Genomic DNA, 23,999 nt, shown 5'->3' with positions numbered 1-23,999 from the left:
AAACTGTTCATTTGCGTTCGACTTAAGTATAAAGGTAATTTTTAATTGAACCATCACATGGTGCGAATCACGTCTGAATATGGACCAAAAAACGACGATTTTGTAAAATTTTCGGTTTTTTGTTCGTGCAGGTAATCAATCAGCTTGAAAGGTGTACATATATTTTTTTCACAAAATATACCTTCTGGGAAATAAGTATTCATTGTTTAGATAATCATACAAAGTGCAGTATTGCAATAGAAAAAGTGCAAACATAACACGTTTTGGCTAAATTCTTGGAGACGTATGTGGCAGAAAAAGAAAAGCAATAATATTATTGAGCTTCGACCATCTTACACAAGCTTTTTTACTGAACTTGCATACCAAATATGGTGTAGAAAGAAAGAGCGGTATCTGAAAAATGTTTTTTGACAAACAACACCCAGACGACATTCTGGTAAGTTCAGAAGCTACCCACGTGACCAAAAAAATTTTTTTGTCCAAAATGTTCTAGCAATTTACTGTTTTCCATACAGTAAATCAGCACGAAACGTTTTCGGATACAACTGAGATGGCAGCCACAATAGCTGGGACATTTGGCGTAGAATGACCCAAGAGTGAGCGCTGGCTTGGGCAAACCACATTGATGAACCAAGAACCACCGAGATAACCTTAGGACCTTCCGATGCGATTACGCACACAACGCGAACATTATGGATCGTTCTGGAACACACGTGGCTGCTGGCAATAACGCTGGAACATTCGAGGACACATTTAAAAATGCCGACGCACGTCAGCCCCTGTCAGTTGATCGGTGACCAACGCTCTGTCCGCCGCCATCCACGGGCCCGTGTGTATCGCTGTAAGCTGACTTTTCCGTTCACCAGCCACAAATCCGACCTTATAAACTGATGCCCCTTCAACATACAAGCTGCTGTCTGCGTTGACGTCACAACACAAATGACAATATGGATAAGTGTCATTCAGACGATAAATACTCATTGGATTTCCTTCTGCAGGCGCAAAAACAGAAGCAATGCATCTGACTACCGCGGTTGTCTATGTCATGGCCCCCGTATTCAGCCGACTAATTCCATGCAGTATATCTCTAGCTCTACCAAAAGGTAAATTGGGCTTCATTTTCTTGTCCTAATCTGCATAAAAGAAGATCGCGAATGAGCTTACAATAATCGCAACACGTTAAGAAATCGTGAGGTATACCGCAAATAGGTTATGTCACCCACGAGTTTTATTTCCTGCATAAAGCACATGGGACGTTCGTATCTCAAGCCGTAGGCTTAGTCCATAAAGTTGCAAATGAGTACACTGTAAGAAGTCTGCACTAAAACAAAAAATAACGTAGAAGCCGTTCATTAACGCATTACCTAGACTATAGTTCAAAAAGACCGAATTGTTCCTTACCTGTAAGTCTCATCTTAAATGTTGCAATCAAAAGGCAGCTAAGCTAGGAGGGTAATCCCTATAAAAAAGCTGTTCATTTTACAGAGGGTATACTTGCTCAAAACAGGAACTGTGAATCCATTGTTTTTTGAAGACGTTAATGTACGCCAGGATAATAGAATCGACTGCTGCGGGCAATGCTTTAGCGACAAATAAGCGCGTAGTAATTAATGCCAAACTGAAAACAGTTAATGATTCTGCAGCGTAATAGGCTAACTTGAATGAAGGGCGAAACTTAATTGAAATGTGAGGAAGGAGAAGGGAGGCAGATCTATCCAGCTCAGATCCGAAGACCCAAGTGGCCCTTGTTAAACGTGGGAGGACCACGGCCCGTGCCAATAGAATCCCAGACTAAGGATATTCCACTCGCAGATCTTCTCAGACAATACCGAACAAACGTTTTATTTTCTCTTATTATCACACCGAAAAGAAGCTGTGTGTGTTTCGAATAAGTATTCGACGATTTCGAGTACATCGTACTCAACTACGGAAGGGCAGTGAGCCGTTCCAATTTCTGCCAGAGGCAAGCTCAACATGAATCTACGCCAGAGGTGACAAGTTCGAAGGAACGAACATTAAAGTGCCGAAGGTGCTGACACGCGCTAACGAAAGGACGCATCTTCCTGCCCACTTGTTGTCTCCACCCCCAGCATTGCTTTCCGCGCCTCCGCTGGTACAAAAGTAGAGAGAAAGTTCTTCAAGCACTCGACCATTCCTGTAACTCTGTCCGTACATGACGGACTTTAAAAAAAGAACTGTGGCAGCCGATTCGTGAGGCTAGAGGCATTTTCTGAAAAGGCCATTCGATCTTCACTTGGAAATGTGTTACAGTGCCACCTTTGAGTAAATTGCCACAGCTGTTGAAGAGTGGAAATAACGTCAACTTACAATGACCGAGTATGAATTAGCAGTAACATTTTGTCGTGTGAGAGCACTGACTTTGGCGCCATCCGGACATCTGTCAGGTACGCGGTTTGTGTACGCGGCTCGTGCTGTGCTCTGACGTCACTTCGCGCCGAGGCGACAGAAAAAGTGCGAACCATTTCGCTCTCTGGAACAGCCATATTACCTTAAAGGAGTCGAGAAAAGGTAGCTCTAAAGCGACAATGCGAGGCCACCGGCGTTCACAGGCACTAACTAGGTGACGTCATCATAAATAATGCTTTGCATATCGAGGAACGCGGAACTCTTCGGTACTTGCGAGTGCGTGCAACTGAGACACTCGTCAGCGTCTTTGTCATGCGCAATCGGTGCTCACTTGAACTGTGACGTCATATTAAGCAGCGTCCTTGTGGGACGCGGATCGCGTATGGCAGACGCCGATGAGCGCCTCTTGTGCGTGCCCGATATGCCATAGAGTTCTATCAATCAATCAATCAATCAATCAATCAATCAATCAATTGATTGATTGATTGTTCCATGTTGCTCGATAGGCAAAGCGTCTATGCAGGTCCACTCGGGCTGATGATAAAGTTAGCGCATGTGGCTGCCGATGGTGCCGCATTGTCATTGTAAAGCGACCATTTCACGACGCCTTTAAGTAAGCGTAAGCGTTCTGTAGGGTTACCGTGATAGGACTAAAAAAGTTAGCCCCTAGTATTACTTCATTTAACAATTCAAGTTATTGCTATAGTATGCATACTTTCAGCCTCGCGGTGCCACTGATTGCTGTGTAAATCAAGTTTGCTGTGTGTGTGTTTTTTATATACTTAGGAAAAGCCAAGAGTTACACTGTCTGCAACACAGAAGTATGTAAAACGAGAGGTAAGTTTGGCATGCATGCGCAGCTCACCGATATTCGGAGTATGCGTCAAGCAATCACGAGAACAATTTACCATGTATAGATTTATGCGCATTCTTAGATTTACCATTTATTTTGGTGCGCGTTAATGAAACCCAGGTGGTCGAAATTCGCGGAGCCCTTCACTGTGTCGTCTCATAATTCCACGGTGATTTCGGAACGCTCAACCCCAGCAAATATTGTCATTAATATGTATAGCCATGTCGCTAGCTCACTCACCGTGTGGTATATATATTGACACGCATCCGTACCTAACATTTCATCCCCGTGGTCATTTTTCCCCAGCCAGCAACAGACTCGTAAATGGAAAAAAAAAACAGCGCAACAAAGGACTTAGCACGAGTGAAGACACACAAAGGGAGGATCACTTGTGGGGTTAGTCTCCTTCCAGGCTGTTTTACCATTTACAAATACGTGATAAACTAGCTTGACGAACTTCAGTTCTAGCAATAGATATTGCTTTACGACGCACGAAGCAACGCATTCAAAGGGCCCCGCACCACGCCGAGATCAAAGGCGAAAAAAGTTTTTTTATTTTTTATCGTCATCAATACCCTTCCCACGGGCGATATCTTCTCCTCACTCTTATTTCAGAAAAGCACGTGTAGAATGCCACCACCAGGCTTCGAGCCTGTCATGATATCGCGCTTATCATCCACACGCTGTTATCTGGGTTTTCGCAGTCAGTCGAAACACACAAAATGCAATGAAATCAGTCGATCACGTAGATAGTAACGCGACACAAGAAAAAAAATGGCCCCGTAGCTGCATATTTATCTGCAAATGTCGTGGAAAGGCGATAGCCTTGCGTGTGGAGAGAGAGAACAAAACATTTATTTGACGTTCTGCGCTAGAAAATCGACGAATGGTATTCTGGAGGCGCTACGTTAGAGTGCTTCGAGCGGCAGCGGAGGCGAACGAGCCCATCAAGTCACGTCACACGTGAAACATGAGCGCCATCTGGCAGTTTTCTTGGAAAACAAAGCGCGTGGCTCTGAGACGGGTGTGCGCGCCCGTCTGAGAGGTGATAAGGTGTAGAACGCAAGGTGACGGGTAGGTGCCACCACCGTCTCGTCTTAGCAAAGCATTGGAAACACTTGCCTTTTTGTGAAAGCGTTCCATGATCAGTGCAGCGTGATAAGCGCTACGGTCCTTAAAAGTACTTATGTATGCCTTTTCCACTAAAAGACGCACTTGCAGAATATATACGTGTTGTTATTGTGCCCCAGACACGCGCAATATTTGCTTTTTAATTGACAATTGCACAAGTACGAACGCTAAATTTTGAGCAAATTTGGTGGGCGCTGCGGATAAGGTCAGCCGTTTAAAATACCCAGTGCCGTTAAGAGAAGACAAACAGACAAATGTACAGACAGACAGACAGACAGACAGACAGACAGACAGACAGACAGACAGACAGACAGACAGACAGACAGACCAAAATTTTTGCGTTGAAGGTCCCCAAGAAAGACTATCGTCTTTCAAAAGTGGGAGGGTGGCTGCGTGGCTAAGCAGAGTGGGATAAAATCGACAACTCATATTTCACTGATGATTGATATGTAGGGTTTGACGTCCGAAAACCACCATATGATTATGACAGACGCCGTGGTGGAGGGCTCCGGAAATTTCGACCACCTGGGGTTCTTTAACGTGCACCCCAATCTGAGCACACGGGCCTACAGCATTTCCGCCTCCATCGGAAAAGCCGCCGCCGCAGCAGGGATTCGATCCTGCGACCTGCGGGTCAGCAGCCGAGTACCTCGGCCACTAGACCACCGCGGCGGGACAACTGATATTTCACGTACATCGACTTATTCGAGAGTGTAATATATGGGGTTTAACGTCTCAAAGCAACGATACGATTAAGAGAGACTCCGCGTACCGGAGGGCTCCGAATATATCGACCACCCGGTGTTCTTAAACGTTCCCTGACGTCACACGGTCCACGGGCATCAAAGATTTCGCCTCCATCGAAATGCGATCACCGCTGCGGGGTTTGAACGCGAGACCTTCGTTCCAGCAGCCGAGCACACTATATATCGACTGATCCACCGATGCGGACCGTATCGAAAGTACGCACCGTAGTATTACGGCACGTGAATTTCAGTGCTAGCGTCCCGAAGTGAGCAAGAAAGAAAAAAAAGAACGCTAGGGGAGAATCACGCACTCGTTTCTAGTATTTTCAGAAGCTGGCGAGAGGTCCTCGAAAAGCGCAGCTTCGTGCATTCTAAATTTGTCAGATGCTGTCGAGAATTTCACAGCGTAATAGTTTTGTTCATGTTTAGAATGCGAACGTGCATTCTGGAACGTGCGAGAGCGCCAGAGATTAAGACGGACTTCGCCAGGTAAGGTGTACCTGTCCGTCGCGTTGAACCCTTACGGCAATATCACTCTGTCGAAGATTTTGGCGAAAAACGACTGTTGTCCAAGTGATGGCAGTTTAAATGGTCTTCGCTCTTCCAAACACTATACCTCATAAAACAAAAAAACTTTAAAAGTATAACTGTAGTATTTGCGCAGGGACAAAAATGCATATTTTTATAGTGTAACTATAAGAGAGGACTTTATATTCACTAAATCGCCCGTAAATTTACCTTATTCTAAATACGGGACTTTATTTTGGTATATCCTCCGTTCTCCAAACCGCGGGCGATTTGAAAGTTTGTTTTAGTAGATTTCCATTTATATCGCATATATACATGTAACCTTGAAGTTCCTTCGCATTGAAACCACCGGAAATCGTTTCCTTCTCTCTCTCTCTCTCTCTCTCTCTCCGAGTCACTTTCTGTGTACTCAGTTCATATTTTATTTTCCGGTGCTAGACAAGTGGCACAACTAACTTTCAACTTAAATGTGACAGCTTTTCGCTTTGACCCATGCATTACCTGAAAAAGTTTGAGACACAATGGCGTCGTTGTCATGGCCTGTAACTATAGTGTGTACGGCGAAGTGAACACTTAAATAATAAAAGCGGCTTGCGGGTGTTAGAGTACGCTCTGAAAATGCCAGCGTGACATTTGGTTGGCCATGTTGTGTGTTTAGCAGACTCGTTCGTCACTGCTTAACAGCATTACAAAGAACTGTTGTGTCATTGAAGGTCATATATTTCCAGAAACTACACGCATGCGGACAACACAGCAAACAAGTTGCTTACGAGTTGGCCATAACAGCTGCTTTGCTTATGTGTGAGCGTAAAGAAAGAAAGAAAAAAAATTTTATTGCTCTCTTGAACTACTTTTGTGCGTCTTCTCAGGCAGACTGCACCTTTTGTCAATTAGAGGAAAGCTTGATTGATTGATTGATATGTGGGGTTTTGCGTCCCAAAACCACCACATCATTATGAGAGACGCCGTAGTGGAGGGCTCCGGAAATTTCGACCACCTGGGGTTCTTCAACGTGCACCCAAATCTGAGCACACGGGCCTACAACATTAGAGGAAAGCTGTATAGTCACGAATTCGGATAGGAAGTCTGCGAATTGACATTTTTTTTACCTACGGATTGGCTCTCTCACTCCCCTTCAGCAATTACTTGCGCTATATGCCTGAGCGAAATGTTTGTTACGTATTAGAAAAAGGGTTGTAAGTGCTAAGATGCCACTACAAAAGTGGTTACTTAGTTTTTCCAGGCCATGTAAACGCAGGGCTGGTGCAGTGGTAAAGGGGCTCTACTGCTGCCCCGAAGGTCGCAGGATAGAATCCCAGCCGCAGCGGCCGTGTCTCGACGGAGGCTAAATCCGAGAGGCTCGTACACCCAGTTTCAGGTACATGTTAAACAACCCCAGGGGCTCGGGGGAGTGAGTCTCGCTGGATTCCGCGCCGACCGGTTGTGCCCTCACGATCTCCGACGACAGCGCAGCTCTGGCCGACTGGGTTGGTCCTATACGCCACCTCCTGCCGCCGCTCCCCGACGACGACGACAGCGTATAGCTCTGGCCGACTGGATTATCCCTACGCCATCTCCTGTCGCCGACAAGAGCTCTCGCCAGTGGTGCCCCGTCCTCGGACTCCTGCAACCGTGTCCATTTGTCCTGTCTTCTCCTTACTTCCGTCACTCCCTGTTTCTGCGGCTCACTCTCTCTTTCCTCCCTCTCTATCTCTCTATCTTCTAATCCTATCCTTATATTCCCTTCTCTACCCCCATCCCCCGTGAAGTACTGTTGAGGTGTCCTCCCCGTGAGGTACTGTTGAAGTGTCCTCCCCGTGAGAGACAGTTACGGGGTTCACTTTGCTCTTCTTTTCATTTATAATCACTTCCCCTCCCCAGGGGCTCGGAATTGCCGGAGTCCTCCACTACGGCGTCGCTCGTGTTCCACACCGTAGCTTTAATATGTGGAACGGCAGGGAATTCAATATTACTTTAAAGAGCGTAACTGCAAACTTCCTCATGAACATTCGAGAGACGTGCATGCAGTTAGTATTAAAATCTATCGTTTTCATTCCTTATTCGCCAGTTGGGACCAAGATCCCGTACAAGACAGTTTTGTTAGTACCGTTGTAATAAGTTACTCAATAACTTATAGAGAGTTAATGAATAACCAGTTTGAAGATCAGACGCAAATCGACTTGCACTATTTAAGTACAGCACGCCGAACAATCTTCACGTTAATCATGAGTAAGCCCTTTGACCCACGTGCATATGTATCTTCTCTGTGCACTGTAGGCAAACACGACATCATAGCACCCATTGTTTTGCTCTGTATTTTGTGAAAACGAACGCGTTTCAAGTTTCCTTTTTTCCACGTGCGGAATCAGAGTGGAACGATCTTACGCAATTATCTGTAGCTTAGAGCTTCAATGTGCAGTGTTAATTTATGCTTTGTTTTTATTTCATGTAAGGATTTGCCAAGTTATCTTTCATGCATACTGTTAGTGAACGTTTCGATTAAATTACTTATGATGTATTTTTGTGTTACTAGACGTATTTTTCCTTATACCATGCCTCTTCTACCACTCCTGCTTAGACCAGTCCTGGGTTTGTAGTATTCAATAAATAAATAAATAAATAAATAAATAAATAAATAAATAAATAAATAAATAAATAAACGTTCCAGTTGCCCAAGTAATATGAACGAGCATGGCATTATCGAAGAGGGAAAACATACTGACGCGGATTTCTTGGTAAAGTTCATTAAAAAAACTTTAAGTTTGTTGTTATAATACGTCGATCAAATCTATCACTAACCGTTTTTTTTTTTTTTTTTACGTGTACGTTTCAGCACAGTCGCTTCTAAAAAGCATCAACACAAGTGTCGACCCTTGCGACGACTTTTTCAGCTACGTGTGCGACGGCTGGATCAAAGACCACCCGATTCCAGATACTGACAGTTCTTTCGGAACGTTTGAACAAACCGAAGAAAACATGAAGAACGAACTTAAACGTAAGCGTTGCATTCAGCAGGAACAGAAGCCCGTGTTGTCCCGCATTATATCAATGTTTGTTTATTTTTGGGCCTTCCAGAATTTTGCATATACCCACTTTGTGGTATCTGTTAAGATTTTGTAGTTTTAAACTTAGAAGGCAAATCGTTAGCAATGCATGCAATGCAGTGCCTTGCATTGCTGATGATGATGAATATTGAAATATTGGCACTTGGAATATTGGCACCTACCCACTCAGGGGGATCGTCCAAGAATCGGGCGGATCGTACATACTGAATTGATGATTAATATTTTGTAAGAGCTAGAATAAGTTAGAGATGAACATTTTAGTGTAATGATAATTATGAATGCATTTCATAAATGCATTCACAATTCTTTGCATCGCACAATGCAAAGCACTTCTTTTCCTCATCTCATGACACATACCAAATGCAGGAAATCGGCCGAGTGATAAGTAAACCTTTTAGTATTTTCTTTAGTGTATTACTCGTGTAAGCTATATTTATACTAGTATAAAGAATTTAGGCACGAAATATTGTGGATCACAAATTTAATGGACGCAGAATTCAGCTAGATATTCTTTTAGACTAACTGACGAATTCTTTAATGGCAACGAAAACATCCCTGTGACTATAGCCCAGAGTAGATATAGGCGCCACACGAAAGGCTAACTGATTCTCGTACATCCAGACCCAGATTTAGAAAAGCTGGTACCATGAATAATATCCTTAACGACTAATCGTTTTCCCATCGGCAATTAATTAGCTAGGAAACCCTTTGCTCACGTCATTAAAATCTCTTGCTGGAAGTTCTTCAAAGTTTTAAAGCAATGGTCGTACTCCTAAAAAGTATGTTGGAACGTTTGAAAGTTTTAAAGTGATTATCGTTCCCATAAAAAGTATGTTGGAATGATATACCATTCAAAATACAAAAAAACGTATCCGCGGAAAGCGTAGCAGTCGCTGCAAAAAATCTGGAAGAGTGGTATTTTCGGAAACCATTGTAGTCTCTCGTGGGGCTACCAAGAGGAACACGCTTTGCAAGCAACCCAATACGCCACAAGCCACAACTTTTGCGAAGTTGGCAAGAATCTGCCACGTCACTACTTGTCATTTTCAGTGAAATCGAGGTACCCGCTATACGCATTCCCAAGGCATTACGTGCGCTTTGTCGATGCGGTGTGCGCGCGTGTGCTGCCTAATGTGCCGTGTTTATGTCTCTTCCCTCTCTCCCCTGTCTTTCATCTCCCCATCCCCCTCCCATGTGCAGGGTAGCAAACCGGCTGCCTATAGGCTGGTTAACCACCCTGCCGTTCCTTTCCTGCTATTTTCATTCCTTCTTTTTTCCTTGTCGATGCGGTGGCTGATGACGACCGAGAATTATGGCTGAACCGTTTGTGACGGGTCGGATGCCTTCGACGAACCACTGGTTGCGCAATTCGTACTGCGGGACTTCTCGTTCTTATATAGTTCTCATTCTGTTAGGCCTGGTTGTCGTTTTACTCTTTCACCACGCTTTGTTGCATATGTTAACACGGTTACTTGCCGCCGTAACGTTTGTATAGGGTATTTTTACAAACGAGTTACGAGCACAGGCGTGGATGCGAGACATGGATTCGAACCGCGTACCATCCTGAATAGTATTCTTTATCTGGTTTTCTCATTTCGCGCGATAGTGGTTACAGACACCAGCAACGGCTACAAACACCAGGTTTAGCTGGTTTTGTAAACCAATAGGGAAATTTCTGCATTCTTTGTAGGAATAATTAACAAGCTAAAAAAATGAAAGCTTAAAAGCACTAAATGTGAACACCTGCGTCTGATGCATGTCTTTGAAAAAACTGTCGCCGGTGACAATTGTTCTGACGTCAAAGTAGAACTTGAGCGTCCCAACACCTGCAACTACAATGAAGCAAAAAAGCGAAACTTCGCTTATTTTTTCCCAATTAACGTAAACATTTATGTTGCTACCTCAATGAACTATAAATTATTCGACTCACTCCCAGAAAACAACTCTGGGAGCAATCAACGATCGCCGTAACTTTTTTAAATTTTTGTTTGTCATAGATAAGATGTTCACAGGGAATATTTTGTAATACTCTGCTGCCCTTTCAGAAGCTTCTTTTTTACCATGGCATGACACCCCTACGGGAAGGCACACGATAGTTTAGTAAGCCCGAAAAACTTCTCATTCCACTAAAACGTACGTTGTGATGACGTATATTCCTGCAATTTTCTACGCAGTACGTTTACAGGTACAGGTGGCGCTATTTACGTTATTGCTAGCACCTGCGATATTTGGGAAAGAGCTTCGGATCTTGCTGCTTCAACTCAGCACACAGAAAATACAGTTGCAACATGTAAGCGCCACACGTCACACTTAGTGCCTATCTCTTGCAAAAGTAATCTTTTTAATCACCGTTCCAGCTCGCACTGAGAATAGTCAATGATTGATTGACGTGAGAACGATGTGTTTTACATTTCGTCGGCGTTGTTATTCTTTTGTGAAATCCGGCTGACGTGCGTATGAATTTCTTCTTCTCGCGTGCGTACTTCGTGTTAAAATTTCACGGCTGTCGCCCTAAGACCCGTCGCTCGTTCTTTCCAGGAATAATCGAAAACGTAACTAACTTTGACCAACCGCAAAACTTGATGGAGATGGCGGCAACCATGTACCAAGCATGTATATGCGAATGTGAGTCTTTCTTTCTGCTTCCTCTTTTGCTCTCCAAATTTTTCGAGAGTATATACTCCGGTCAGGCCCGTAATCATGAGGTAGGGGTAGCCCTAGGGACCCCCCGCCCCCACAATATACGGTTGAGGTGGCGGGGTGGGGCGATGTCTTACCGAGGAGAAGTAATAAAAAATTGTGTTTTTCGAAGCTTTTAACAAGTGCCCCTCCTCATCCTTCGAAAAAAAAATTCCTGGCTACGGGCCTCATTCAGGTGTTGAACTGTATGTCAGCGAATGCCTCCGTATGAAGTCCAGATATGATAAAACTGCGAACAGCGAATCGAGCCCTGTTTGTAATATTTAAATGAAGCATGGTAATGAAGAAATCAAGGCAAAACAAAAAGAGAACGAAGACCCACAACACGTCGTTGGTGGGTTTCGAACCCTCAACCGTCGCAGTAGGCGTGCGATTCTCTTCCAAGTGTGCTGCAGTGGCGTTTGCTCCTATTTGCACCTTAAACAACAACAACAAATCAGAGTAGCAAGCAATCCCAGCTAACCACAGGAGATGCCTCAAGAACGACGTCAAATCTATTGAAATAGCTGCCGCTGTCAAACTCCCGCATCGGTAATTTCGGTTAGATTTAGATACAATCTGGCACGCAGCACGCCACGTCTCACCGCAAATGCATAGTTTCTGTCGCTGTCGGGCTCTGTGAAAAATTGACCTTTAGATCTAAGTGTCGGTTATGGAAAAATTCTGCAAAGTATGTTTGTTATTTTTTTAATTTCATACTGACCAAGTCTATCATTCATTTTTCTTCTCGGCCTGCTTTCAAATCAAGACGATCACTTTTCACGTCACGTGTTGCAGATTATGAAGAAGAGCAACTCATCCCTATGGTGAAAGACCTTCTTCGTGAGTGGGGATTCCCATTATGGCCTGCCATGAGACCGACGGAAGTTCCTTATAGAAACTATACAGAACTGCTCGAGGCAACGTCCCTGTGGCCATTTTTTTCTGTCAATGTCGGTCCGGATCTGAACGACACAGACCGTTTCATCATACAGGTGCGTATGCTGAACAAGATTCTAACCTTTAAACGCACGACTGCGCAGGAACCAGCCAGCAGCCTAAAGCAGAGGTGGTGAAGTTAGTTTGCCGCAGCACGCGAAAGTGTCGCGATAAAAAGAATGTCATGCTAGTATGTGACAGATTCTGCATTTCTAGTATTGAGATACATTTGAAAAATGTATTTGTCTCAGTATTGAAATACTTTCATATTGCATCGGTGATATCGCGATATTGCGCAGGACACTGATATTTCGTTACATTTAAAGATGATAGTCTTCTTCGTTGTGACACTTGAACGCTGATATTTTGTTTTGAAAAAAATTATTTATAGCATGTACAGAACACAGAGGCTTCATAGCATTCCAGTAACAGGGCACATACACTTCGGTACATCAATATTTCACGACTAACATCACTACATTACAGTGAAGACATTTGCTCTAATATACATTACAATGTTGGCATATATGTACACAAGAACTCAAGGCGATATCATGATACAATGGTATAACGATACAATAGATGCAATGAAACACGATATGTCTGTCTGTCTTCTTGCCTGTCACACGAATCAGCCGCTCGGCCAAAGTTTAAGCACTTGTTAAACGCCCCACCCGGTCATATTGAAGTGGTGGCTGCGTTCGTACTTGGGAACATTGTCGTTTGAAAAGCAAATTTTACATATATCTGAGGCGCAACAACAATACGTATGTATTAGGTGGTGTGTCCTTTTACTAGAAAATGCATAAATACCAAATTCTAAACACTTATGTGCTTCTTACGCTGCGCTGAAAATGCGACACTATGCACGAAAAAAGACGGCCGGCAAACGATCGTCTGTCGACGACATCTTTAGCAAAGCATGCAGATATTTTATTCACAAATGGACGGATTTGGCTTCTCAGGAAGAACGGGCGATTTTTGGCACAAGCCAAGCAAATGCATGCCGCCGGTCGCCGAGGGACGGCACAGGGTTGCCAAACGCACCAGTGGCAAAGCGCACGGCACCATGACAGCATATTCACGGAGGCAATACGATCATGCTATGCCGTCTAATGTCGTACTTTCTCAAGGCAATTGCCCCACGCCTCGCTTTTATTTTTATTTTTCGGGTGGCAAGTCATTTTGCGACAACATTGAGGTCGAACCGATGTTGTCGAAATGGAAGCCTGCTAGTACGTTGCTCTTGCTTGAAGTCAAATAATGAAACAACCATCTCAGCATTGTGTTTAGAGCAAAAATTATTCTAAACACGTGGTCAGTATTGCTTAGATGGTTGACTCATTAAATGAACTCAAGCAACAGTAACTTACCAACAGGCTTTCATTACGTACGGCCACTTAAAATAACCTTTTGAGAAAACATTCGTGAGATGAATTTGCTACAGATACAGTCACATACAAACCCCAGCAGCAATGTTGCGCAAGTCAAATGTGACTGCAAATCAGGCCTGAACACAAATACTCAGTAAAGTGTTCCGCAATTCAGATATCTGAATATATGCGCTGGAAGCCTCAAATACTCATACTGACAAAACTCGTCCTTGTCGTGGTGGAGTATTTCTGAAATACTTCTGCAAAAAAGACAATACAATTATTGTGCTATACCTACAGGAATACAGATGAAAGAATACAAATACAAACCTGCTTTACTAATTTCGGGAATGCTGATGCTGCGAAAGGACATTAATGAGGTGCAGGATGATATTGTGATCCCTGTTGTACCGCATGAAAACTTGCAGGTCAGGCCTATCACCCTAGTATAACTAACACCCATAAACGTTTAGTAGATCCTAATTCATCTATGCATTGCTGCCAAGAATAGAGGAGGCTGTCCAAACATATTAAAGCGCGGAGGAGCTATCTTGACATTTTTGTAAACTTGAAAAAGGTCCCAAATTTTGACACACGAATGAGAATAAGACTATAACTTACACATAACTCGAAATGTTCGGACCCATCTTTGTGAAAATCACTTGTAGCAGAATTTGTCTGCAACACATTTTAAATGTCGACAAGCTCCGGAATTTTCTCAAAGTGAAATCTCTCTACAAATCGACCCTGTTGTAATGCTTGTTTTTCTTTTTGCAGTTAGATGAGGCGCCATTACCTATCCTGGGCAGGCAGACACTCCTGAACCCCAATGCTTCAGATTTCAATCGACGTATTGTGGAGGCATACCTGTTACTTATTACCACAGCTGTAATTGTTCTGAATCCAAATGCTACTGAATACGATGCTCGGAGTATCGCAGAAAGAATCTTCGTACTCGAAGCACGCCTCGCTTCGGTAAGCACTCACTATACTTGTTTTCACCTATCTGCTCCATGACCTTCGAGATGGCGACTGCACGGCACCGCGCGTCCGCCATCACGGAGGCCATATATATGGTTTTGTGTCCATTAGTACAGTAAACGTATGCAGTATGGCATTAAACATATCTTCGTTTAACTTTTTTCTCTCCGTTGCAGTAACAGCATATTATTCTCGGCGAAAATAATCTCGCTCGACACGCGAAAACTCCTTGGCTTTGAACGTTTTACTGGTGAAGCTTAACAAGGCGTGAATAAAGAACGGCCATGCGCAACCCTTATGTCTAGAGGGGGGGGGGGGTATTCAAAATATTATATTACCAGGAGCTAACCACTTTCATATGGTGAGGTGGTTTCACAGAACTAAACTAACGCAATAATTGATTTGCGAAATCGATCAACAAAGAACATTCATAATAATAATAGCCCTAAAAACACTAAATTTGCGTTACACAAAAACTTCATCTAGCCGAAAATCAGAACTAACTACGCTAAACAAACCACTTCTTTCAGCGCATCACCTGTGGAATTCGCTGTGATCTCCATTAGAGTCAATGATTCTCGACTAATTTTCAGACTTATAAAGAGTTCCTTATCAATCAATACAACATCACACATTTCTTTTACACAGCCCCTGAAGGTATATTTTTACGCTTTTTGATATAGCATATTGTACAAACCTTTTCTCTATTTTCAAGTGTATCACATGTTTCCTAGTTTGTTTGTTTTTTTTGCATTATGTCGTTGAAACGTACATAGTTACTGATCTTAAAATGCATGTTAAATGCTTCGTTCATATCAGTACTGCAAATCAAGCTTTTTTTTTTCATGTTCACTGTGTTGCAATAATGTTAATTCCTTTGCCAGCGTACATACAAGATATACCCTGGCAAAGGAATCTTTTTTTTTTTTCGCCAACATTATAAGGGGCCCTGAAACACTTTCTTGAGTAACCACGGAATCAATTCGCTGCAAAAGCGTATTACCTCACGAATTGAAATATGCAAAATTTTTAAGAATCCGTCCAGTACGAGCGGAGTTACAAAGATTTGTCGCACGCTGCAATCACACTCTCTCGTCCCGACGAAAGCGCTGGAAGCTGAGCAGGGAAGGATGGGAGGGGCAAATAAAAAATGGCAGCATATCCACGGAGTGAATGATGGAGAGTGGGGCGAAGCATCCGTTTGTTTATTCCTTCTTGCTTCTGTCTGTCCTTGCGTCCGTCAGTGTGGCCGTCCGTGCGTCCATTCGCCCATCCGTGCGTGCGTTTGTTCGTGCGTCCGCCCATCCATCTGTGCGTCCATCCCTGCGTTCGTCCATGCATCCGCCCCTGCGCCCGTCCATGCGTCCATCCGTTTGAAGACACAAGACCAGATGCCGTTTGGATGCTGTTTGCAATAAAATCTGACCTGGAAAAACTTGATTTGTCCCTCGTTGCTCCCCTTTGCTTTTCTTCTAGCCTAATATACAGGCTTATGGGTATAGGGGGAGGGCGGTGTAATGTGGTTGAATGCCCTACTTTTTCGGGCAATGCTTACAGCCTATAAGGTTTTTAAGCAGTCATCGTACAGATTCGTTCGCAGGAACTAAACTTGCTGTAGGAAATTACATTACGGAGAAACGCAATGTTTAGGGTATGAGAAGCAGGCTAGCTGAGCTATTCGGTTTACGGAGAACATCGCGAGCTACCCGGTTGTTTGTTCTGCCTTCCCGGTCGTTATCAGTTCCATCATATAAACAGCACGGTTTCGAGCCTTGCACTAAGAGGCCTTTGAGGTATTTTCAGTGCTAAGGTGAATACGCTTCATGAATGGCGCACAGACATTGAAGTCCATTCATAGTGACATCGAAGTTCTCCTCATCGCAAATATAGGCTCCCTAAATAACCTCACTCCGCCAATGCGGTGGGTCTACCAAGTGGGAGAAACGAACTGTTTTAACAGCATTTTATACAAACTCGAGTCACGAGCATGTCTTTCCTGTTCTACCAAACCACGGCTAACTTCAGAAAACAACCCTTCAGCCTTCGGCACTTGCTATACAAAAAAAAAAAAAAACCCTCTAAGCGCGTCCTGCAGGACTCAAATAAAGTTTTTTCATTCATTCCTCTTCTCGTTGAAACCCACGCTGCCGTCAATGTAAATGAGCGACCACTGAGAACCAACATGGCGGCCCGTCAAGTATGGGGGCCGTTGTAGCCAGTTGTAAGCAACCATGATCGGAGTTGTCTCCACCCTAAAACACGGAGACGCGCGCACATGAAGGCTCCCTAATGGGGAATACACGATGAAAAGATGCGAGATGGTGGTACTTGGAGTGTTGAATAGATGTACGAATGGACACACAGACAGATGCGTGGATGGACGCATGAAAGGACGCAGGGGCGGATGCATGGACGAACGCAGGGACAGACGCACGAACAGACGCACGCACGGACGGGCGGATGGACGCATGGACGGTCACACAGACGGACGCATAGACGGACAGAAGCAAGAACGAATGGACGGACGAATGCTTCGCCCCACTCTCCATCATTCACTCCGTGAACATGCTGCCATTTTTTTTTAAATAAAGCTTCCAATTTGTCTTTTCCCCCTTTTTTTCAGTTCACACTATATATTTTTTCTTAACTGTTGATCTTTCTGTATGGGATACCCACTTTCTTATCGCTGCTTAAATTGTAACAAATGGAGTAGGTGACTTCCTGTAAACCTCTGATTCTCCACAGTAAACCAGTTAAAATAGAACAAAACACAAGTTGTATAGTTTACAGCTACATAAAAATCCTTTATTAGAGGGTTTCGCTGGAGCCAACTTTTAGACAGGCGGTCTAGTTTACGTCAAGGCATCAAACGACAAAAGATACATGCTGGCATCTCTCTTTGTACGCCGTCATCTTCAGCCTTCTCACCCCAGATAATGCTAAAGCAACACATGCAGTCAGTCACCCCGACAAAGACATATCACGCCGCCGTTGCATGTTCTCCGATTTCCCACGACTTTCTGTCTTCTCTGAAGCCAAACTTATCAGATGTTGCAGACAGTAGCATCTGTTTGGTCGACATAAGTGCTATGAAAAGGTATAAAATGCGTGCAATCACTAACGGCAAATGTATTGCAGTAAAAAATAATAAATTATCGCTAGGTTCTTTTCTGGTGCAATTATACTATAGCTTTAACCACATTTTTAAAGAAAGAAGCATCCGATACTACTCAAGATCTTTTTTTCTAGATGACAGAGAACCCGGATGAAAGAAGAGACATCAATGCGCTATACCAAAAAATCAGCATCGGCGATCTGATGAAAGAAGTGCCTAACGTAAGCTGGTTCTTCGCTATTGCTTTTAAAATAATGTGCGCACTTTTTTACAGCCCTGTTTGCAGCATTCTTTTTTGTGAAAGCTGATGTAGGATGTTTTATTTTTTCTTCAGATACCGACTTTGGCACGCTTAAACCGTACGTTTTCGCTGGCGAACATAACTCTGAATGAGACCGAGGAAGTCGCAACATTCGGGATGTCCTACATAAAAAAGGCCAACGATTTTTTCGGTTGCATATATGACCTGTAAGTACGTTGCACATAAAACGTTTGAGCATGCCAGTCATGTTTACTAGGAAGGAATAATTATTCTGTGCAGAACGGACATGTATAACCTTGCCGGTTGGAGGCGCATATTCAAGCTTCTACTGCTGACGTCAAAGACATTCTCGAAGGCTTGGCAGAGTCTGCTGCAAATCGCGTACGGCGTGCGAAAAGAAAAACCGCATTGGGAATATTGCCTCGCGAAGGTCACCAGTGCAATGCCTTTCGTGATTGGCAGAATGTACGTCGAGAAGAACTTCAACGTCTCGGCGAAAAATGACGTGAGTGCGATACAGATACGCATCCCTTAACTGCAGAAGCACCGAAACTGTTATATTGTCACGGGGTCGTGACGTGGCCGAAGACAGGAAACTTTGTGTTGGAATTTAACTGTTTATTTGGGCGAACCTGTGCCTGGAAAAAGGAAAATCCGATTACAGTAGCAGTCTTGGACTGATACAAAGAGAAGTTTATTAACTTCAAACTCAAAAAAACTCTGTACATCATTTTATAGATACAGTGCTCGTTTAGACACCTCTCTTGTGCACTATGGGGCATACAAACTCCATTACACTGATACAAAGAGAAGTTTATTAACTTCAAACTCAAAAAAGCTCTTTACATCATTTTATACATACAGTGTTCGTTTAGACACCCCTCTTTTGCACTATGGTAGCGGCGAACGGAGCGTCGGCCGTCGATCAACTACTCCCAAGCGGCGACGTGCGTCGGCATTTATACTCCTGCCATCGAATGTTCTAGCGTTATCGCTGGCGGTGGCGTAGGTTCCAGAACAATCTGTACAGTTCGCAGAGTAGGCGTGATCTTAACGAAATGATCTACTAAAGTCCGGAAGCTTCTCGAAAACTGCAGGCGCGGTTTGCGCTGAGAATTGTGTAGTGTTTTGGGGCGATAACAAATCTTGAGAAATTCAACGTGGCAATATGACGCGCAGAACGGCGAGAATACAAACTTTTCAGGAACATGCTCAGTGATAGGCGTGCTATAGAGGACGTATTACGTAACTCCCAAAGTAACGTGTTAGTCAATAGTGTAACAGCAGTGCTTCATGATGGAGAAAAGTGGTTACAAAATCTCAGGGTCGCTGATATTACCCTCTATTTTCATTCGTAACTCGCCCCAGTCCGCATGTTTTTTTTTTGTTTTTTTAGAATCTAACGGCAGTAGCCGTTTGCTTATGGCCTACACATTGATTTCTTTGATGACGCGAGCCGCAAAAAATACATAAAGTAACAAATGAGACGAGTATATGATGAACAAGGAAACTTGTGCGATAGAGCATACGTTTCCGAAGGGCTTCGTGAAGGGCAGAAAGTGCTACCTGGGAATGAAAAAAAAAAAGATGATATTGAAGTGTAAGGTTTGACAATATCTACAATAGTTGATAGCTCAAGATATCAGCATAACACTACTGTCAGGATTCTTACCGCATAATAATACTCATTTGTTATCGCACAAGACTTACCAACGTTGTTATCGTGCGACGAACCGGATTATTTATTACTGCACAAGGGTATGTTGCTGTTCTTTGTTATGTGACGAACTATATACGCTATAAGCATATCAGAGAAAAAATTGCAACGTTCCCTGTCGGTGCTTTACCTCTATGATATCCTCGGACGTTCCTTACTTCCTGTAAATGTTTCAGACAGGGAGAGAGAGAGAAAGACTCTTTACGTGAAAAACTGTTTATTGGTAGTGCGCATATAAGCGCCTGTGTGTAACTCTGTCCAGGGATGTGGAAATGCATGAGGTTGAGAATTTCACAAGGTAGATGAAAAAAACATAAAAAGCAAAAAATACTAATACATAAAAAATGCGTAAGCGAACGTGATAACAATATTTGCAAATGAGGTGAGAGACTTAATTTGACACGAGTAATTGACAAAACGCACTACCTAATGTGCCCGATAAGTAGGAAAAAGACCACTCCACAGTTGCGTGGAGAATATGGGACGGCAGGAAATACAGGAAAACAAGGGCGACAGATGAAAACATTCGTTGTTGGAAAGGTGAGCGATCTTGCTCGCAGAGCGGAGCTCTTATAGTTCAGGACTCCATTGGCCGCGCACCACTGCACGCGCCGGCGGGGATCGGCCCACGCTATGCGGCTCTGAGCTGGTCATTGCAGTACGCCGGGGGGGGGGGTTAAGGAATAAAGGTGGTAAATTGGCGTACGTACAAACTCCTAGGTACAGCTATATACAGAAAAAAGTTTGTGAGTACCTGAATTATTATTCTGGCACTATTATAACACACTATTATAATAGCGAACTGGCTCCGAGTTCATTCATTCATTCACAGTGTCCTGAAGCCCGGTCTTTCCAGACCGAGGCGGGCCGTGTCCGCATTCGGTACCGTAAGGCCGAGCGTTGTGGCGTCATCGTGGACCTTCTGGACTGCCCGTAGTTGGTCTTGATAAGACGCGCTTCGCAGCATCGCCTGTTTGCTCGTAAATAAATAAAGGCCAAACTGTAGGCAGCTTTCTTTGCGGGCGTTTTTCCGGCGTTTCGGTCGCCGGCGTCACTTGGCGTCGACGCTACCGGTGACGGCGCCGGAAACGCCCCCTACAGGACAGTCCAGACATCTTCGGCGTCGGCGCCGACGCCGGAAGCTGTTCGAGGGACGGACAAGCAATCAGAGCTCGGCTGGCGCCTATATACTTCCGCCACGAAACGGCTTGGTTAAAGTGTACTAGAAGTGTAGCATGATCGCTCGCTGCTGTCAAAACGGCTGCTGCCCGCCTCGGATGTATGACTTTGTTGCCGTGCCCCACGTAACCCGCAAGTTCTCAACTGACGTTTGTATTTGACAGCTTCTTCTTCAGAAACTTCGACAGCAGGCGCGCAGGGTTCATCGGTAGGCTTAGGAGGCCTGAGTGTATTGGCGCAATACGTGACCTCAATGATGTACGACAGCTTCCAGGCTATGAGGCCATATATTACGAGTTTGCGGTTCTTATTCTCAATAGTGAGCGCTACAAATAAAATGAAAAAAAAAAAGCTGGCGGCACTGTGATTTGTGTCCCTCACAAAAGAACTACAAGTTAGACACAAAAACTTATAATCAGGAATAGTTATTGTAGGTCCATTGACGAATACTGTACACCGTTTTGCGAGGTTTCAAGTTCATTTTCTTTGCTCACACTGTGTGACGCTGGGCTGGCGCTGCCCTAAAATATGGTTGGTCGCCCTTTCTGGCGGCGTTTATATCACGACACCACGAGAGGCAAATCCAGACAACACCGGTAAAAACGCTGCATGTACTTCGGCCTTAAAGCCTACGGGGTGAAAAAAAGTTTTTGTAATTATTCGGCCACGATATGAAACAGCAAAGATAAGGTGATGTGCCATCATCTAGCGGTGATGTGAAAATCTCTACGCTTTGTAATATATGTATATAACAACTCGTTGTTTTTCTCTTACGTTCTACGTTGCCTCAGGTGGAAGCGATGATAAAAAATATAACCACGACCTTCAAGGAGTCGCTCTCTTCAAGACCGTGGATGACCGGCGAAACAAGACGAACAGCACTCGAAAAGGTGCCCCGTTACAATCAATTAATTGGTTCACCTTATCTCAGCAGTTGCCATTAATGCATCTCATTTACAATCTCGAAGACTGAACGAATCGTATTGTTTCACTTACAGTGTCGTTCTAGTTGACAAAGAAGCAAGTTTAGTACAGTGCTTTCGTTCTTTATATGCACTTTTTTTTCTTTACTTTTGCTATCAGAATTGTCATGTCGGATTCGACATTGTCTCAACGCTTGACCATAATGAATAGCCGATCAGATCCTTGATGGTTCGTTCTATATGAGCAGGCTGGTGCGTGACTGTGCTGGTCAGTGAGTTTACTCTAGATAAAACCTGCGGTAATACAACCGCTGTGCAATTTCTACACAACATTTACACTAATATGGCAGAAGGCTTGTCGCATGCTTAATTACTATGCAGTGAATAATTATATATCATCATCATCATCATCATCAGCCTGACTACGTCCACTGCAGGACAAAGGTCTCTCCCATGTTCCGCCAGTTAACCCGGTCCTGTGCTTGCTGCTGCCAATTTATACCCGCAAACTTCTTAATCTCATCTGCCCACCTAACCTTCTGTCTCCCCCTAACCCGCTTTCCTTCTCTGGGAATCCAGTCAGTTACCCTTAATGACCAGCGGTTATCCTGTCTACGCGCTACATGCCCTGCCCATGTCCATTTCTTCTTCTTGATTTCAGCTATGATATCCTTAACCCCCGTTTGTTCCCTAATCCACTCTGCTCTCTTCTTGTCTCTTAAGGTTACACCTACCATTTTTCTTTCCATTGCTCGCTGCGTCGTCCTCAATTTAAGCTGAACCCTCTTTGTAAGTCTCCAGGTTTCTGCTCCGTAGCTAAGTACCGGCAAGATACAGCTGTTATATAACTTCCTCTTGAGGGATAGTGGCAATCTACCTGTCATAACTTGAGAGTGCTTGCCGAATGTGCTCCACCCCATTCTTATTCTTCTAGTTACTTCAATCTCGTGGTTCGGCTCTGCGGTTATTACCTGCCCTAAGTAGACATAGTCTTTTACAACTTCAAGTGCACTATCACCTATCTCGAAGCGTTGCTCCTTGCCGAGGTTGTTGTACATTACTTTCGTTTTCTGCAGATTAATTTTAAGACCCACCTTTCTGCTCTCCTTGTCTAACTCTGTAATCATGAGTTGCAATTCGTCCCCCGAGTTACTCAGCAATGCAATGTCATCGGCGAAGCGCAGGTTACTAAGGTATTCTCCATTGACTCTTATCCCTAACTGTTCCCATTCTAGGCTTCTGAAAACCTCCTGTAAGCACGCGGTAAATAGCATTGGGGAAATTGTGTCCCCAATGCTATTTGTGTCCAATGCTAATTGTGTCCATATATATATATATATATATATATATATATATATATATATATATATATATATATATATATATATATATATATATATATATATATATATGTGTGTGTGTGTGTGTGTGTGTAGAGAGAGAGAGATAGAGAGAGGGGGAAAGAAGTGTATACTTAAGGGCTCGTTTTTCCGTGTTTTGACACAATATTAATGAAATCTAACAGATAATAAAGCCAAGGAAAGTACAAGGGATGTTATTACACCGAATTGTGAGGTAAATGTGAAGAAAGAAAAGTGGGGGAAAAGATAACTTGCCGTGGGCAGAAACCAAACCTGCGACCTTCGAACAAAGGTTCGGTTCCTACCTACGGTTATGTATGTATGTATGTATGTATGTATGTATGTATATATATATATATATATATATATATATATATATATATATATATATATATATATATATATAATAAAGTTCGTCTGTTACTTTCTCTTTTGTTTAACTCAGGTTGACAAAATGATGCACAAGATTGGATTTCCAACATGGATTCTGAATGATACCGTTATGGAAAGCAAGTTTCAATACGTAAGTATAGGCCAGTTATACTAAGGTGGCATAGGGCTGATAATTCCAATCCAGTAAAATCCCAATTTACTTTCCTTCATTGAAGGTCCAGCCATTCAACATAAGCACACCATTCTTTAAAATTGTACTAATCTTTCAAGACAATGCTGCCATCAAGACGCTGCAATTACTTAGGAAGAAGCCAGACAAGAAAAACAGGCACGTATTTACAAATGCATTCCTCGCAACAATTTCTGTTGCCGTATCTACCACCAACT

General features: G+C 43.5%; 1 protein-coding gene across 3 annotated transcripts in view; it reads left to right on the top strand.

Moving 5' to 3' along the window:
* Positions 1-971: 971 nt before the first annotated feature.
* Positions 972-23,999, top strand: part of LOC119180715 (neprilysin-1-like) — a 38,548-nt gene continuing 15,520 nt past the window's right edge. For all 3 annotated transcript variants that reach the window (XR_012886480.1, XM_075875235.1, XM_075875234.1), the window contains exons 1-12: positions 972-1,103; positions 3,154-3,204; positions 8,459-8,620; positions 11,229-11,315; positions 12,168-12,364; positions 14,459-14,656; positions 17,912-17,998; positions 18,112-18,245; positions 18,319-18,544; positions 21,727-21,825; positions 23,665-23,742; positions 23,828-23,940. Coding sequence is in view for 2 of the 3 variants with exons in the window: in XM_075875235.1 (XP_075731350.1) it covers positions 1,016-1,103; positions 3,154-3,204; positions 8,459-8,620; positions 11,229-11,315; positions 12,168-12,364; positions 14,459-14,656; positions 17,912-17,998; positions 18,112-18,245; positions 18,319-18,544; positions 21,727-21,825; positions 23,665-23,742; positions 23,828-23,940 (1,520 nt within the window). In the remaining variant the exon portion in view is untranslated. The remainder of the gene's footprint in view (positions 1,104-3,153; positions 3,205-8,458; positions 8,621-11,228; positions 11,316-12,167; positions 12,365-14,458; positions 14,657-17,911; positions 17,999-18,111; positions 18,246-18,318; positions 18,545-21,726; positions 21,826-23,664; positions 23,743-23,827; positions 23,941-23,999) is intronic.

The sequence above is a fragment of the Rhipicephalus microplus genome, chromosome 10, assembly GCF_043290135.1.
Source record: "Rhipicephalus microplus isolate Deutch F79 chromosome 10, USDA_Rmic, whole genome shotgun sequence".
NCBI classification, from domain to species: Eukaryota; Metazoa; Arthropoda; class Arachnida; order Ixodida; family Ixodidae; genus Rhipicephalus; species Rhipicephalus microplus.
This window is presented reverse-complemented; position numbering and strand designations above follow the sequence as displayed.